The sequence below is a fragment of the Mobula hypostoma genome, chromosome 2, assembly GCF_963921235.1.
Source record: "Mobula hypostoma chromosome 2, sMobHyp1.1, whole genome shotgun sequence".
Taxonomy (NCBI): Eukaryota; Metazoa; Chordata; class Chondrichthyes; order Myliobatiformes; family Myliobatidae; genus Mobula; species Mobula hypostoma.
In genome coordinates, this window is record NC_086098.1 from 171,967,571 (window position 1) to 171,985,366 (window position 17,796).

General features: G+C 40.2%; 1 protein-coding gene across 2 annotated transcripts in view; it reads right to left on the minus strand.

Annotated features, from left to right (window-relative positions):
- Positions 1–2,501: 2,501 nt before the first annotated feature.
- tbc1d20 (TBC1 domain family, member 20) overlaps positions 2,502–17,796 on the minus strand; it is a 64,750-nt gene continuing 49,455 nt past the window's right edge. Inside the window, exon 8 of one of the 2 annotated variants that reach the window (XM_063041077.1) lies at positions 2,502–6,441. In XM_063041077.1, coding sequence (XP_062897147.1) covers positions 6,186–6,441 — 256 coding nt within the window. In that variant the 3' untranslated portion in view covers positions 2,502–6,185. The remainder of the gene's footprint in view (positions 6,442–17,796) is intronic. The other variant, XM_063041076.1, reaches the window with a different exon arrangement.

Sequence of the window (17,796 nt, forward strand, 5' to 3'; positions counted from 1 at the left end):
TGCACAGTATCTCTAAATAAATAATGCTCAAGTTACTGCACTGGTATCTGGAGACTTGTGAGAGACAAATTTAATACTGACATTGCACAGAAGCAATTGAATAAAATATGGACTAGAAAGCCAGTATTAGTGATGATGACAATGGAACTAGTGAACTGTCAGAATGGTCTTCAGTTCACCACTGTCCTTCAGGGAGGAAAGCTGGCATCCTTAAATAGTCTGTCCCTATATACATGTGCAGTTACACCAACTTGGCTAATGCTCAACTGCCATTCTGTTCAGGGATGGTCAACGTTCAGCTCACCAGCAATGTCCAAATCCTGTGAACAATTATAATTTGGTGAGTGAGTAGGTAAATCCTGATGTAACCATGGAGTGCTAAAATAGGATTTCCAGAACTAGCCACTGAACTATCTGAGATTTGTGACTCCATTTTCCTGTCCCATTAATATGGCCTGATCAGTTGGACACACCCACAGACATACTCCTAGCAATGGACAACACAAAGAAGCATGTAACCACCTAAGAGCAACTCATCTTCTCAAAATGCTGGAGGCACTCAGCAGGTCAGACAGCATCTATGCAAATGAATAAGTAATCACCATTTCTAGTCCAGCCCCTCCTTCACTTGAAGAAAAGTCTCAGCCCGAAACATTGACTGTTTATTCATTTCCATAGATGCAGCCTGACCCAAGTTCCTCCAGCATTTTGTGTGTGCTGCTCTGGATTTCCAGCATCTGCAGAAACTCTTCATGTTTCTAACCACCAATACTTTTGGTCTTATTATCAAGAGAGATTCCCTGTGTCCTATCCATCCCTCATGAGCCCTCTGTGCAATGTAAATCGAACAAGTTTACTCTTTTCCAATTCTGACAGAGTCTCTGATCTTAAGTATTCACCTGCTTTCTCTTTCCACTGATGCTGTCTGACCCAAGTGTTTCTGACATTTTAGAAACAGAAAACCTACAGCACAATACAGGCCCTTCAGCCCTCAAAGCTATGCCAAACATGTCCTTACCTTAGAAATTACCTAGAGTTACCCATAGCCCTCTTTTTCTGAGCTCCATGTACTGTACCTGTCCAGGAGTCTATTAAAAGACCCTATCGTACCCACCTCCACCACCGTCACCGGCAGCCCATTCCTTGCACTCTCCACTCTCTGCATTTAAAAAAAAACTTACCCCTGACATCTCCTCTGTACCTACTTCCAAGCACCTTTAAAACTGTGCCCTCTCGTGCTAACCATTTCAGCCCTGGGAAAAATCCTCTGACTAGCCACACGATCAATACCTCTCATCATCTTATACACCTCTATCAGGTCACTTCTCATCCTCTGTCGCTCCAAGGAAAAAAGGCCAAGTTCACTCAATCTATTCTCATAAGGCATGCTTCCCAATCCAGGCAACATCCTTGTAAATCTCCTCTGCACCCTTTCTATAGTTTCCACATCCTCCCTGTGGTGAGATGACCAGAAAGCTACAAGATATTAGGTCTGGCATGCTACCTCCCTTGCTAGAACCAAAATACAATGCAAGTTTCTTCTCCTTTGTCCAAGGATTAGCGACTAACTACAGTGCCTTCCTATTGTTCCAGCCAAGGACAGGCTAGGCTGAAGCACTTGAACTGACCACTGTTGTGGAAGTTAGTTACTCACGGATAGACCATAAGACATAGGATCAGAATTGGGCCATTCAGCCCATTAGGTCTGCTCCACCATACCATCATAGCTAATTTATTACCCTTCTCAGTCTTAATCTCCTACCTTCTTCCTGTAACTTTTCACATCCTTATTAATCGACAACCTATTAACCTCCATTTTAGATATACCCAATGATTTGGCCTCCAATGGTTACCCAATGGTTTTTGTTAGTTTTTCAGTCTTGGCCTGACCTGTGTTTTTGTGATATCACACCGGAGGAATATTGTATCATTTCTTAATGCATGCATTACTAAATGACAATAAAAGAGGACTGCGTGTCCTCATAATCTAATCTAAATAGCAGTCTGTGGCAATGAATTCCACAGAGTCACTACCCACTGGCCAAAGAAATTCCTCAATTCTGTTCTATAGGGACATCCTTCTATTCTGAGGCTGTGCCCTCTGGTCCTAGACAGTCCCACTATAGGAAACATTCTCTCCATGTCCGCTCTATTGAGGCCTTTCAATATTTGATTGGTTTTCCTGAAATCCTCTTTCATTCTTCTAAATTCCAGCAAGTACAGGTATAGGTATACACAGTGAGTATAGGTAGTAATTAGTGGGATCTGATCAATCTCATCCTATATTATATACACAAAAGGCATATTACCTAATTTAGTTAATATCAGATAAAACACCTACCTGGGAAACAACCTACAAGCCAAATTTTAACGCATAAGATACGATCTATACTTGGCTGGGAAAATGTGGTGTAAAATTACATAGAACAAAAGGAATACAAGATTCACAAAATGGTTGCCCATTAAAGATCCAAATGTGTAAACAAATCTCACTACAATTCACAAAATTATCTGAATAGGAAAGCTTTATTAGATTGAGTCCTGTATTAAACATTACCAGGTGCTAATTTTACAGATCTTTTTATCCAGTTTCAAGACTGATTGCCCAATGAAAGAGGGATGTTAATGGCTGCTTCTGTTTTAAAATTCATAATGTGGTGTAATTCTGTATTAATGAATTACAAAATACAGACTCAAATTTACATAGCACCTTTTAGAATGCCCAAAGCCCTTTACAATCAATGAAGGAGTCGCTCACCATTGTAATGTGGGAAATGCTCTGCATGATAAGCAGATGTTCCTAACAACACTAGCCATAACACTGGGAACCACTCTACTCCAGTTCAGAATAGTATTGCAAGTTATTATACATCAGCCTTAAACTGAGGGACTGTCTACTCTAATTGGGTGCCACAGTAGCAGCATTGGAGTTGGGAGTTCAATTCCAGCGCTGTCTGTAAGAAGTTTGTACGTTCTTCCTGTGAGCCCATGGGTTTCCTCTGAGTGCTCTGGTTTCCACCTACATTTCAAAGATGTACTGGTTAGTAGGTCAATTTAAATTATCTCATGATTAGGCTAGGGTTAAATAGGTGGGTTGCTGGCCAGAAGGCCCTGTTCTGTGCTGTATTTCTAAATAAAATTTTAAAATGTCTCAGTTTTAAAACTGCACATCCAGCAATCAAGCCAGTCATTGTAATATACCAAGGCATATCAACATTTGGTCATCAGGTCACCATTTGACTGACAAAAATAATGTGTATTATTGAAATATACAGCCAGTGGTTTAGTTTCCATCTCCATTCCTACCTGTAACAAATGAAGGGACCAAGAATAAGTTTTGAAAGATAAGCCTGATAACAGGGGTCAGTAACACTTACAGGCACAAACAAGAACATGTGTATGAAGTGAGATCAGAGTTACCAATGCTACTGCCCTGAAGTGCTAGTCACCTCTTTGGTAGATATGAATTCTGAATGGAAGGAACAGGTTTAGTTTTCACTTATGCAGTATGGGCTCCGCTGGCAAGACCAACTGCTCACCCCATTTAGTGAGAAGCTAGTGGTGAGATACCATCATGAACTGCTGCAGTATGTGTGAACACCATTACAAATACTACTATAGTGGATGACATTTAGGCAAGTGGGCACCAAGATAGTGAAGTGGTTGGTGTGACGCTATCACAGCTCAAGATATCGGAGTTCAATTCCACTGCCATCTGCAAAGAGTTTGCACATCTCTGCCTGTAAATGCGCGGGCTTCTTCTGGCTGCTCTGGTTTCCTCTCACAGCCCAAAGACGTACTGGTTGGTAGGTTAAGTGGTGATTGTAAATTGTCCTGTGATTAGGCTAGAGTTACATAGGTGGGTTGCTGGATGATGTGATCATTGGGCCAGAAGGGCCTGTTCTGTGCTGTATCTCTAAATAAACAAATAAAAGTGATTCTGCAGATGCTGGAAGGAACTCTTGAGCAACACACTCAAAATGCTGGAGGACCTCAGCAAGGCCCGAAGGGTCTCAGCCCAAAACATTAACTGTTTATTCTCTTCCATAGATGCTGCCTGACAACAGCTCACCACCACTTTCACAAGGTCAGAGATGGACAATAAATAAAAGTTTTGTAAACATAGTCTATATTCCATGAATGAGAAATAAGCTTCCTTCCAACCAGAATTCACCCCTTTTAAAAAGCCATGACGAGCTCCTTGAGGCAGCAACTCTTGGAGGCATCATGATTAGAAATCAAGCCCTAACAAAAAGATTGCTTATCTGCAGAGACATCAACAGCAAGAAGAAAACATGAAAGGAAAATTAAAGCATTATAGTAAAACCATTTTACCACCAATATTTCTGTAAGTTAAGCATATTGGGTATCTTCACAAAATTATTAGTAAAATCTTGTAATGACAAAAAATAAAGCAAAGAATTGTACATGGCTGATCAAAGCTAAAAACGTATTCAGAACACAACTCTTTCATGCCAAAATCTCAAGCAACTTGGCCTACAAGGGATAGCAAGACAAGTTACAACACTTTTAGTGAGGTTAGTGTGCCTGTTGACACCAATATTAAGGCCAATATTAATATAATCAGTTAAGCCCATCACCCCAAATGGGGCATAGGCCACCGACAGCAATATACTACAGTTAAAATATTTAAAAATGTATTTATTAAATAGTTAGCTTGTTGCCCATTTGCCTGTGTCACATTCGTTGAACAGGTACCAGTAACAAATAATCTTTTGAGCTAATATTCTAGACTTACAATGACATACAGTGATACAATCTGCATTGAAGAGCAAATTAAAGATGTGTTTTTGCACTTACTGAAAATGATTGTTTGGTTTGTAGCAGAATGAAAGAAAAGAAAAACATCCCACAGATTACTGCTGAGGTATCTCGTCATAATGGTACCGATAAGCATTGTTAAAAGCAGGGCAGTTTAGAGGATGGTAGTGAAATGCAAAAATGAGAAGTATAACTACCCTGAGAAAATGAGACTCACTGACAGTCCACGTTCATCCTCCTTGTGTAATGGTGTGGTCAGGTGACCAGCATCTTTTGCTGCAAGTCATCCCCAGAGTCAGCCACTTGGAAAGGCAGAAAGAACTGGGAACTTCAGTCAATTGTTTAAACCGATTGAAGGAAACCCTTTTTATTTCCATCACCCTTCCCCTTCCAGGTATTGACACCCGCTGTGGAAGAATGTCAAGTTAATAACTAAAGTGACCATTCTTTATTCATGACTACAAACAGTCGATGTTGGCAGGCCACTCAAGGAAGGTCAGCTCAGCCAATTCAGTTATTCCATTGAAAATCTGTCCGAAGGTCTCTTGACCAAACACCCCCTAATGCCAGCCTGCCAGAGGTTATAAAAGTGCAGAAACATTAAATCAAATCTGCTGTCTTCAGCTCTACATATTTTGATAAAATGCTGCTCTCATTAAATAAATCAGGGGAATGAATGTAAAACAAGGCACAGTTCAACAAGTTTTTGAGATGGCACTGGACCTGTTCTCTTCTAGTCACCGTCTCATACAAAAGTGTTCTATTCTACTATGTCTCAAAATTTAGTTGAGGAACAAGTGAAACAGCTTTATTAACCAGTAAAGATGTAAGACTCCTCTCCTACCTGGGTTATGCATGCTGTTAAAACTCAGTGTTTGCATATAACCAATTCAATTCTTTCCCCAATACTTTTTAAAAAGCTCTACATCTTACTTTAGGGAGCAGACAGGTTAATTCTTCCATAAAACTGCCCTAGGTAGCACAATACTATGCCTGCTAGAATATGACCTCACATCATCACACATCCGTTATTGCAGAATCGCCTTTCTTCAGTAACGTAAACAAGATTAGTGACGTGCCGTATAAGAATTCAGTGGCATAACTTCACATCGATCATGTTGAGGCAGTAGATTTTTTAAACAAGTCATAGCCCAATACTTTGTTTCAAAAATAAAAGTGGTGGTATATATTGCAGCTTTATCTTTGATGCAATTCACGCAAAGTAGCAGCCAAAAAAAAATCCTGTGTCCATCCAGTCATTAAATGAATGTGTGGAATAACCTGCTTCCAGTTTTCAGTGGTGCATTCAAAGCTAAAAGGCAATGACAGTGAACGAAAATCATGCCCCTCTCTCATAGCACGCGATCGGGGTTTTATAAAGTGGCTAAAAATGACTTCAGTTTTCACGGGAAAAGTTGAAGTTCAAACTTTGGTGCCCATTCCAATGCGCTATTGACCACTGCATAGGCCGCCGCTCCCAGTGCTACAGTTAGACCCATCACTGCCAGTTTTATCAGTCTCCTGGTCCGCCTTATTGCTACATCTGTACTCGCTCTGGGTGCCTGCTGCACTTGGTCTTTAAACCGTCTCCGGAGCACTGTGTCAGGGTGCTGCTGAGCTGACACCAGTTCAAAGTCTTTGAAGGTCGAGACAGCAGTGCTGTGGAAGTGGACAGGCACAGAATTCTCAATTAGACAAATCACATGCAGTGTAAAAGTTCACTTATTCAGTAAGACAATAAAGTCAACATAATACATACTTAAAAATTCTAATTCAGAATTTACCGCTGGTGAAAAATGTCTGCGTTCCTTCAGTGTGACCCCTGCCGCAACAGCAGGTTCAAATCTACCACAGGTGAGGAAGGTGAGAGAATAAATTATGCTGCGTTCACCAGCTAAGCACTCAGAATGACAACACACAGCCAGACCTCCTGACCTTTGTGTTGGCCACTATCTTATGGTAGAAACAAGCAGTGATCTGAAGCAAACAGTCCGCAAACCATCACCAAAACTCACATGTGACCCATAAAGTCCAGGTGAGGATCTAGACAAAATTACAGAGTCAGACCACTACAGCCCTTCGGCCCACTAACTCTATGGTGAACTGTTATTCTGCCTCGCCCCATCATGGCCCTCCATACCCATCCCATACATGTGCATGTCCGTGCTTCTCTTAAAGGTTGCAATTGTACCCACACCCACTAGTTCTGCTGGCAGCTAGTTCCACATTCGCACCACCCTCTGAGTGAAGTTCTCCCCGGGTTTCCCTTTAAATACTTCATCCTTCATCCTTAACCTAGACCTCTAGTTCCAGTCTCACCCAACCTCAGTGAGAAAAGTCTGCTTGCACATATCCCATCTCTACCCCTCAATTTTGTATACTCATTATTTGTGAAAACGTATTAACATTTATTGGTGAGAAGACAAGGATAATGGATAATTCAAACAGATCCTATATTTGTAGTTTGTAAAATGCATTCCCCACTATTGCAGGCTTGCACACTATAAAATGCCACAATAGGATTAGCGATATTATGTACACTGCTCAATAGAATCCCTTTAAAATTACATCAATAAGCTGGAAAATAACTAATTTAAAATTACAGCAATAACCTTGAAAATAATTAAATTCAGAAAGTTAATCCTTCAAAGTTCAAAGTAAATTTATTATCAAAGTACGTATATGTAATCATAAGCTACCCTGAGATTCATTTTCTTGCAGATATTCACAGTAGATACAAAGAAGCACAAGAAAATCAATTTTAAAAACTCCACATAAAGGCAACCAAACAACCAATTAGTTGGGCATTCTAATTTTTCAGAACTCATCAAGACTGGCATCAGATATATGTTTTATTTGATATCTTCAGCTATGTTTATTCACTAATCTGCAAAATAACCATTTATACAGGCACTTTGGAATGCTAAATGGTTCAAGTTCCTATCACATACCCAGCCATCATTTTGTAACATTCAAAGAGATCAACAGAATGCATTCAAGAGAAAATGAAAGAGAAAAGGCTAAAGATGGCAAGAAGAATACAGTAAACAAAACAGATTCTACAAATACTGGAAATTCAGAGTAGCACACAAAATGCTGGAGGAATTCAACAGGTTAGGCAGCATCTATGGAGAGGAATAAAGATTTGACTTCGGGCTGACAGGACATATCAATCAGAAGAATGCAATGATGTTAGGACAGCATAACTCCATTCACTGCAATAATATTTAGGCTATATTGTGCAAACACGAACAGTGGCCTCAGTAATCTGATGGTGTTTTCCTAAAGGTTTATTATACCAATGCTCTCTGGTACTGGCCTTGGGCAGCAGCCTCAGAAACACAGCACACACAGAAATATCAAGCATTTAGCTTCCTTTATCTTTGGACTTCAAACAATGAAGTTCTGCAAATTGTTACTCATATCCCCCACTATATAACATTCACATGCCTAGTATAACTGTTCAACAGCAAACTGCATAAAGTCGTTGCCACCAATTCCATAATCACTTCTGCATAGCTGCCAAGGACAAAAGACTTGTACCACTGTACTTGGCAAACAATAGTATGATAGATTCTTGTTATATCCTGTCAGTTAACCGGTCCGGAATCTGAAGTGATCAATGCGACACCGCAATTTGACTGATATTGACTCAATTTCTTGTAAACTCTCAAAAAGCTTCAGAATGTTGGACCTCTAAGTCCAGAAGGTTCTTCAGAAGTCAGAATTGAGGCATAAAACGTGGTTACAGCCATTTAATTAGGTGTCTGTAACAAAAAAACAGTAACCAGCTTACTCCACTGAGATTTGAACAAAGAAAGCGTGAGAAAAGCAAGGCAAAGGATGAAAGTCACGATTGTCTTGTACAAGCTAGACAGATAAGAGACATTTCCATTGATAAGGAACAACCTATGAGACAGATTCATTGGTGTGACACAGGTTGCAGAAAAAATGCTAGAAAAATACACAACCAGATGTAAAATGATATCTGAAAATTCACTGACCAATTACAAACAGCTGATTACATGAAAATATAAACAAGCATGAAGTTAAACTACAAGAAAAATAAAAATATTGACCCTAATTCAATAAGAACTTGACACATTTTTGTCTTTATCTTCAGAACACCACCATTTTTCTGATGCCTATGACCAACAAGAACAGACAAACTTGATATTTATTTGAGCCATACACAAAGTGCTGGAGGAACTCAACAGTTATAGCAATGCCTGTGTTGAGAAATGAAGAGTTGACATTTCAGGCTGAGACCCTTCATCAGGACATATTTACTTTTCATATACAAGTGGGATTCTGCTGTGTAAACTGGCTATCACATTACTTCATAACAGTGCACCAGAAAAGTCCTCCATTAGCTGTAAATCACTAGGCCACTGTGAAAATTACTTTATAAATACACGTCCTTTCTTTGCTTTGCAAAATAAGTACCAGAGTGAGCCCACATTCTTCTCGAGCACATGAAAATTCCCACACAAGTTCTAGCACATGAATTCATGACTGAAGCACAACCTTCCCAAGAACTACTACTCAATGTACAGAAACCCTGAAGGCAGCATACACACAGTCCTGTTATATGTGGCATCTATTCCACATTCTCCATAAAGATCAAGGTCAGGACTAGAACCAATGTTTCATTTAAGCTTTTACAATATTGCAGCCTTGGTTTTTACCCTTACTGTATTAAGTTAAATCAGAATCAGGTTTAACTATCACTGGGGTATGTCAAGAAATTTGTTGTTTGGTGGCAGCAGTACATTGCAATATATAATAAAAACTATAAATTACAGTAAGTATATATAAAAAGAAAACACTATGGTGGTGTGGGGCGTCGATGCTATTTTTGCTGGTGGGGGGGTCGTTGCCTTGCTGCTGCTTGTGCATGGGTGGGGGAGTTGGGGAGAGCTTTAGGTTTCTGATATTTAACTGTTATTCATTCTTTGGAGCACTCCTTTGTTTTCATGGATGTTTGCGAAGAAAAAGAATTTCAGGATGTGTATTGTATACATTTCCCTGACATTAAATGTACCTATTGAAACCTATTGAAAATTAAATTAAATAAGTAGTGCAAAAAGAGAAGATAAATAGTGAGGCAATGTTCATGGGTTCATTGACCATTCAGAAATCTGATGGCAGAGGGAAGAGGTTGTTCCTGAAATGCTGAGTTTGTGTCTTCAGGCTCCTGTACCTCCATCTTGATGGTAACAATGAGAAGAGGGCATGTCCTGGGTAATGGGGGTCTTTAATGATGGATGCCACCTTTTTGAGGCACCACCTTTTGAAGGTGTCCTGGATATTGGGAAGGCTAGTGCTTATGATAGAGCTGGTTGAGTTTACAATTTACTGCAGCTTTTTCCATTTCTGTGCAGCGGCTTCTCCATACCAGACAGTGGTGCAACCAGTTAGAATGCTTAACATTCTATGGTACATCTGTAGAAATTTGTGAATGTTCTTGTCAAATTCTTACTGCTTTTGTGCCTTCTTTGTAATTCCATCCATATTACTTCAGACAATCAGTATAAATCATCCAAGTAAAGGTTACAGAATATTATTGGTCTATTTTGTTATTTCACTGTGACAAGAAAAGTTAGAACATAGAATCCAGCATAAAAACAGCCTTTGGCCTACAATGCCAAATTAAACTAATCCTTTCTGCCTGCACATGACCCATTTCCCTCCTACCCCAGAATATTATGTGTTGAAGTGCCTCTTAAATGCTGCCACCACCTCCCCAGCAGTGCATTCCAGATATGCTACCACTATGTGTTTAATAAAACTTGTCTTGCACATCGCCATAGGAGCAGAATGAGGTCATTCAGCCTTCAAGCAACACACATCAAAGTTGCTGGTGAACACAGCAGGCCAGGCAGCATCTTTAGGAAGAGGTACTGCCTGGCCTGCTGCGTTCACCAGCAACTTTGATGTGTGTTGCTTGAATTTCCAGCATCTGCAGAATTCCTCATGTTTGCGTTTTTCATTCAGCCTTCAGTTTGCTTCATCAAACAGAATTGAGAAAATACCGTGTAAACGATTTTACTGCAACCTTACAAAATCTGACTCATAATATTCGCTTCCCATGCAACAGCTGATCATCTTGTAAAATTAATATTCTAGATTTACAGAAATACAAAGAAGGAAGACTTAGGCCTCAGCATTTACACAGCTAAATTAAATGTTTCAGCTCTTGGTCTACTTCCTTCTTGTACCACTGAAGCTCATCCACCAGTCTCAAAAGTAATTTCCCTCTAATCCTTTTACAATTATCTTCAGTCCAACCTCTCTTCTAAGAGAAATTGTTCCTTCCTAGCCTCTCCTGATTTTATGTACTTGGATTAAATCTCCCCTTAGTCTCCCAATGGGCAGAACATGGCCCTAGCCTAGCTAATTCCTTCTTATAACTTAACTTATAAAGCTCTGGCAATAAAATGCAAAACCCTCTGTACCCACTATAGCTCTGATGACAACCTCCCCATTATGTGGGAACCATTACCAAGTTGCACTGGTAGTGGACCAGCACAGTACTGTAGTAATTTTATGTACTGCACTGTACTGCAACTGCTGGAAAAATAATCAAATTTCATGACATACACATGTGAGTAATGATAAACCTGATTCTAATATGCGTCTCTATTGTGGACTGAGAGTGGGAATAGAAGCAGGGAGAAAGGAATTGTGGTTGGGAGCGGGAAGCACCATAGAGACATTCTGAAAGCTAATTATTTTGGAATCAAATCACCTTGCCTAGTGCCCAGGGCTGGGTGTGTCTGAGCCCACACCACCAACAACCCCACCACACCCCCCCCCCAACCCTGGCACTCCTCCTCTGCCAGCTGTCCCACACTCCTCCCGCGCCGCTCCACCTTCACCATACCCAACATTCTTTGCTCACACCAGATTTACAAACGCGTTCTCCACTCCACTTTGACAAATACAGTACTGTGCAAAAGTCTTAAGACACCCTAGCTATTTACATGTGTCTAAGACTTTTGCATAGTACTGTATATAATTCAAATGTCATCATCCTAGTCTTGTATTCTAATGTCTTCACCGATGAACATAAATATTTCAAACAACATAAAAAATAACTAGAGGAACTCAATAGGTCAGGTAGGATAAGTGGAGGGAAGTGGACAGTTGACTTTCAGGTTGAGACCCTTCAACTGGCCTGAAAGATAAAGGGGAGAGAGCCAGCATGAAGAGGTGGAGGGAAAGGGTGGAAACCTTTGCTCTAGGTATCACTACAGCCACTGGAGACTCCCGCTATGATGTGAAGGAAAGTTATTTTTGTCTCACCTTTGGAGTTATAGTATGGGAATACGCTCTTCAGCTCAACAAGTTCATGCTGACCAAGATTTCATCTAAAGTAGTCCCATTTTGGTCTATATTCCTCTAATATCTTTAGAGTCTAAACTTTCCCTATCCATATATCTGCCCAAGTGCCTTTTCAATGTTGTTAATATACCTGCTTCAACCTCTTCCTCTGACAGCTCATTTCATATACTGACCACTTTCTGGGTGAAATAGTTACCCTTCAGGCTCCTAATAAATCTCTCTACTCTCACCTTAAACCTATACTCTGTAGTTCTTCACTCTACACTTTGGAGAAAAGGTTGTGTGCATTTGTTATGTTTATGCCCCTCATGATCTTACACACCCTTCATTTTCCTATGCTCCAATGAGAACAGGCCCAACCTGCTCAACCTCCGTCTATAATTCAGTGTCTTTGTTTGAAGTAAGGCTGTAAAGTAACAATTCAGTACTGCTGCTATAATTGGAAGTGAAAGAGGCAGATTACTGATGAGAAACTTCCATTTGACTGCATTGTCAACTGTACTTTCTATCCTTTTGCTGATTGAAGGTTGACTGAATAGTTAGTTTGGATTTGCCAGGTTTTTTAAGACTAGTCCTATCCAGGGAGAAGAGTCTCGTAGTCAGTCGCTTCATGCCACAGAAACCGGCATAAGCACCAGCCTGCTGGGCCACAAAGGCTTGGGACAGACTTTAACTTTAACTTTTAACACCTACTAACCAAGCTGTAATAGTGTCGCACTAACCCCTACGCTACCGTGGCACCTATACCTGCTACATTGCTAGGTAGGTGGCAGCACCAGAATGGCTTAGCTTAAGGTACAACGAGTACGCAGCTTCCGGACAACTGCTAATGCTGGAGCCGGTAGTCATTACCCAGTTTCTGCATGCCCTGTGGAGTAAATTAGCCGAACACTGCCTCCTCTTATAGTGAGATCACTGTGCGAATTATCCACTCAATTCCTCAAGATGAAGAAGTAGCTGAAATTTTCAAAACTAGGTGAGCAATTTACCTTCAACTGATGGGAAAAATAGATCAAATTAATCATGCAATCACAACACTGCAAAAAGCCCCATTCGCCTCATCATGTTTGTGCCAGGTGTTTGAAATGGTTATTCAATTAGTTCACTTCCCAGCCCGTTCACTATTGCCCTGTAAAATAATTAAATTCTTTTTTATTATTTCCAGAAACATACAGGTTAGTATGTTAATTGGTCATGAGCGTAATTGAGTGGCATGGTCTCATTGGCTGATGGGCCTGCTGCATCTCTAAATAAATTAAATATAAAAATTATCAAATTCCCATTTGAAAGTTATTACTGAATCTATTAGCACCAGAGTGTGGATTCCAGTGCAATAAGTAGTAAAAAAGAAAATCCTACCTTCCACATTGCTAATTGATTTAAATCAGTCTCTTCTGGTTATCGATCTACCTGCCAGTTTAAATTAGTTACTTTAATTTTTTTTCATAATTTTGAATACCACTTTAAAATTTACCATCCTAGAAGCTTCCTTACCTCTACTCTAAAAACAATCATCACTATGACAGAAGTCTCACAAATCTACTTTAGTTCCCATAAATCTCTTCACCTTCTATTATTCTTCTCTATCAATACTACATCCAGTTAAAAAAAATCCTTCCCCCTCCCCTCTTCTATTCCCCACTCTGACCTCTTCTCACCTGCCTATCACCATTCTCCCCCCAGATCCCCTCCTCTTTCCCTTTCTCACCTATCAGATTCCTCCCTCTCCAGTCCTTTATCTTTCCTACGCACCTGGCTTCACCTATCATCTTCTAGCTATCCTCCTTCCCCTCACCCCCACCTTTTTATTATTGCGTCTTCCCCCTTCCTTTTCAGTCCTGAAGAAGGGTCCCAGCTGTTCATTCACCTCCATAGATGCTGCCTGACCTGCTGAGTTCCTTCAGCATTTTCTGTGCGTTGTTCGCGACTTCCAGCATCTGCAGACTTTCAAATACTACGTACTGACCGACTTCACCCAACAAAATGGAGGTGGTTTTTTAGTGGTTACTAAATCATCATGGATGAAAAATAATGGCAGATGTAGCAAAGTGGATATCAAGAACTTAGATTTACATGAGACAACGTCATACTTCAATCTGGCCTGCCGCTCTGAATTTATATTAATACAACAAACATTCAAACTGAAAAATCGTTCATTAATTTAATAATTCTTACCTTTAGCTTTCCCTGTCTTAATCTGCTGTTACAATGTAAAGGCTGCTGCATTTTCTGCCTGCCATTTATTTTGATCATATAAAGCACCAGGTAAACAGTAAAACACACGCCTGGTCAGACTATAGACACAGCTCCTCGCTCTCACTTTTGCTTGGGACTGGATCGTTATGGAAAAACCAGGGTCAGAATCTAATTTGTGTCATCTAAACATGACAGAGTAGAGAATACATGGAGTTGGAGACAAATTGCCTTGTTGCTGTATCAGGCCCACTGTACTGCCCTTTAATGGTACATAACCAACACAGATATATCCACAGATGTCCTTCTTGCAAAATAATACATCCCCACTTGCTTATCAGCTTCAAGTGTAAAAATATTTACTGGTGAACTTAGGGCCAAACTACACTGGGGTGCTTTCTGCTTGTGAACATAACCTGCAAGGAAAAGAAGACATCAGTGAAAGCTCAGAGTTTAATACTGACTGCACTATCCACTATACTAGTCTATATGTAAAATGGCTTAATCTTCCCAGGTAACTTTGTACCAGTCTGAACTGTTTCCTCAGGCAACAAATAGAACTGTTATGTTACTTGGTCACTGCTGCTCACAACAAAAAAACAGTAGAACAGTAATATTAGTTTTAAAACAATTCTTAATTCATTTTCAAGATCTGGCCACCACTGGTAAAGTTAGCATTTGTTGCTGTCAAGACAGATTGGCAAGCAATCTTTTTGAATCACTTTTTGGTAAAGATGCTTCTACAGTGCTGTTGTAGAAGAAATACCAGCAACAATGACAATGTAGAAAACAGAGATATATTTCTAAGTCAGCTAGGCATGCAACTTGAAAGGGAATCTGCAAACAATGGTGTGCCCTTCTAGACAGTGGAGACTATTTTTGAGTAACTGCAAGCTAACAATTACAGTGTGTTTTGTAGGAGGGACATATTAACATAACATATATAAACTGTCCACGAATGGTGGCAGGAATGAATGCTTAAGGTAACACTCACAACACACTGGAGGAACTCAGCAGGTCGGGCAGCATCCATGGAAACGATCAGTCAACGTTTCGGGCCGGAACCCTTCATCAGGACTGAAGAAGGAAGGGGCAGAGGCCCTATCAAGAAGGTGGGGGGAGGGTGGGAAGGAGAAGGCTGGTAGGTTCCAGGTGCCCCTTACTGATTTTTCACCTGGAACCTACCAGCTTTCTCCTTCCCACCCTCCCCCCACCTTTTTTATAGGGCCTCTGCCCCTTCCCTCTTCAGTCCTGACGAAGGGTTCCGGCCCGAAACGTTGACTGATCGTTTCCACGAATGCTGCCCGACCTGCTGAGTTCCTCCAGCGTGTTGTGAGTGTTGCTTTGACCCCAGCATCTGCAGAGTATTTTGTGTTTTGAATGCTTAAGGTAATTGATAAGATGCCAGTCAAGGGGTTGGTTTGCTCTGATCTGGTGTTGAGCTACATTCATCGACACAAATGGAAAGCATTTTATCGTGAACCTGATGTACTCTTATGGTACCAGTGTGCCTGGTCCCATTAAGTTCAATGTTGCCTCCCAAGAATGTTGATCAAGGAGCACTTAGCAATGAGATGACGAGTTTTTATAGCTGTTGTATTAGAAACTGTGGATACAGGCAGTACAAGTAGCTAAATCATAAACACAAGAGATGCTGTAAATGTTGAAGATCCAAAGTAACACACACAAAATGCAGAAGGAGTTCAGCAGGATCTATGGAAAGGAATGTAAGATTCCGGCTGAGATTATTCCTTTCCATAGATATTGCTTGACTTACAGCGTTTCTCCAGCATTTTGTTTGTGTTACAGGTAGCCAGAACTGCTGAGAAGAGTCATATTGATTACAGATAAAGAGAAAAGAAATTAATCCAAATGTTATCAGAATAACAGAAAACACTTGTAAGTACTTACGTACCACAAAAAGTCCAAAATTTCAAATTCTATGGACCAGCACAATTCTACTCATCTTGTGAAATGTATCTGGGAAAGTGAATTCACGGTGGCGGAGATGGAGTGGCACAGTAGTGTAATGGTTAGCACAACACTTTACAGTACAGGAAACCCAGGTTCGATTCTCACCGCTGCCTGTCAAGAGATTGTAGATTCTTCCCGTAACCGCATGGGTTTCCTCTGGCTCCTCTGGTAATTGGTCATTGTAAATTGTCCCTTGATTAAGCTAAGGTTAAAATGGCGGATTGCTGGGCAGCACAGCTCAAATGGCCAGAAGGGCCTATTCCATGTTGTATCTCAATAAACAAACAAAGGTGCTGTCAGAGTAACTGCAGACAAACCAAGAGATCAAAGTTTCCTCAAGGTTGAATGGTCACCGGCTATCTTAAACTATAGCATATAGTTTTTTTTGGAGCATATATTAGCAAATACAACATGCGCTGAGTGCAGAGTAAAATGGGAAATATAAAATTGGCAGTTGAAGTGTGACATTCACAGATACAGACAATCACAGTATTCATGAGAATAACAGTTTAAAAGAACACTTCATTCTATTCAATCCACACCCAAAGCCTTCTGACATTTAGTCTTTGTGTACCAGAGCTACCTGGCAACTCAAAATTAAGAGTGTGTATATTCTACTACTTTGATCAATAATCAAAGGATGTGAGAGGTTATAAAAGAGAGTTGCAATGGGGCAGGGGGGTGGAATCAACCATCAGGAAGAATGCAGTAGATTCCGGTTAATTGGGCCATCGGTTAATCAGGGTAGTGGCTTATTTGGGACAACTCTTAAAGAACAAAAACTAAGCAAGATAATAGCCAGGATTGCCTTTGTTTATTTGCAATGTGATGCTGCTTAAATAGGACATGAGACTACTTCTGAACAGTTTCTAACTAGGGTCAGTCACGTGAACTTATGTGGGTGTTAAACACTACACCGTGCTTACAGCAAAGCTTTTAAATAGTGTCAGTTGTATGTGTGTGTTCAAAAAGCAGTGATTTTTGTCACCAATAGTTGGTGAGAAATGAGCAGTAGGACATTCTAGAAGTCTTTTGCTCACTGCAGTTTCAAGCATTCAGGCTTGGAGATGCCAGAGGGTGCTGCGAGTGAAAATAAAAATAATTTCACTACTTCTGCAAGTTAGGAACTATGTTGGATTTGAAGATATCGACAATCACCTTGAACGTTACAATAAAATTGAAGATTTGGAGGATGCAATCGTCAAAAGCATTGTATGAAGGCAGTCAATTATCTACACTAGATGTCTATGCTGATTTTGTCCATTTACAGACAATCAAAGTACACAGCAGTGTACACTGGATTAATTCCCTTGTCAATAACTATTAGGAACTAACAGTTTTATTAGTACTGTAGTATTAATTTATTCTGTATTTCATTTAAATACACAATTTGTTAATAAGGTAAACAATAGTTTGTCTTTTTCATTTCCATGAAACTTTGGGTAATTCGGACAGCCACTTAATTGGGCCAAAATGTATTGGTCCTGAAGTGTCTCATTT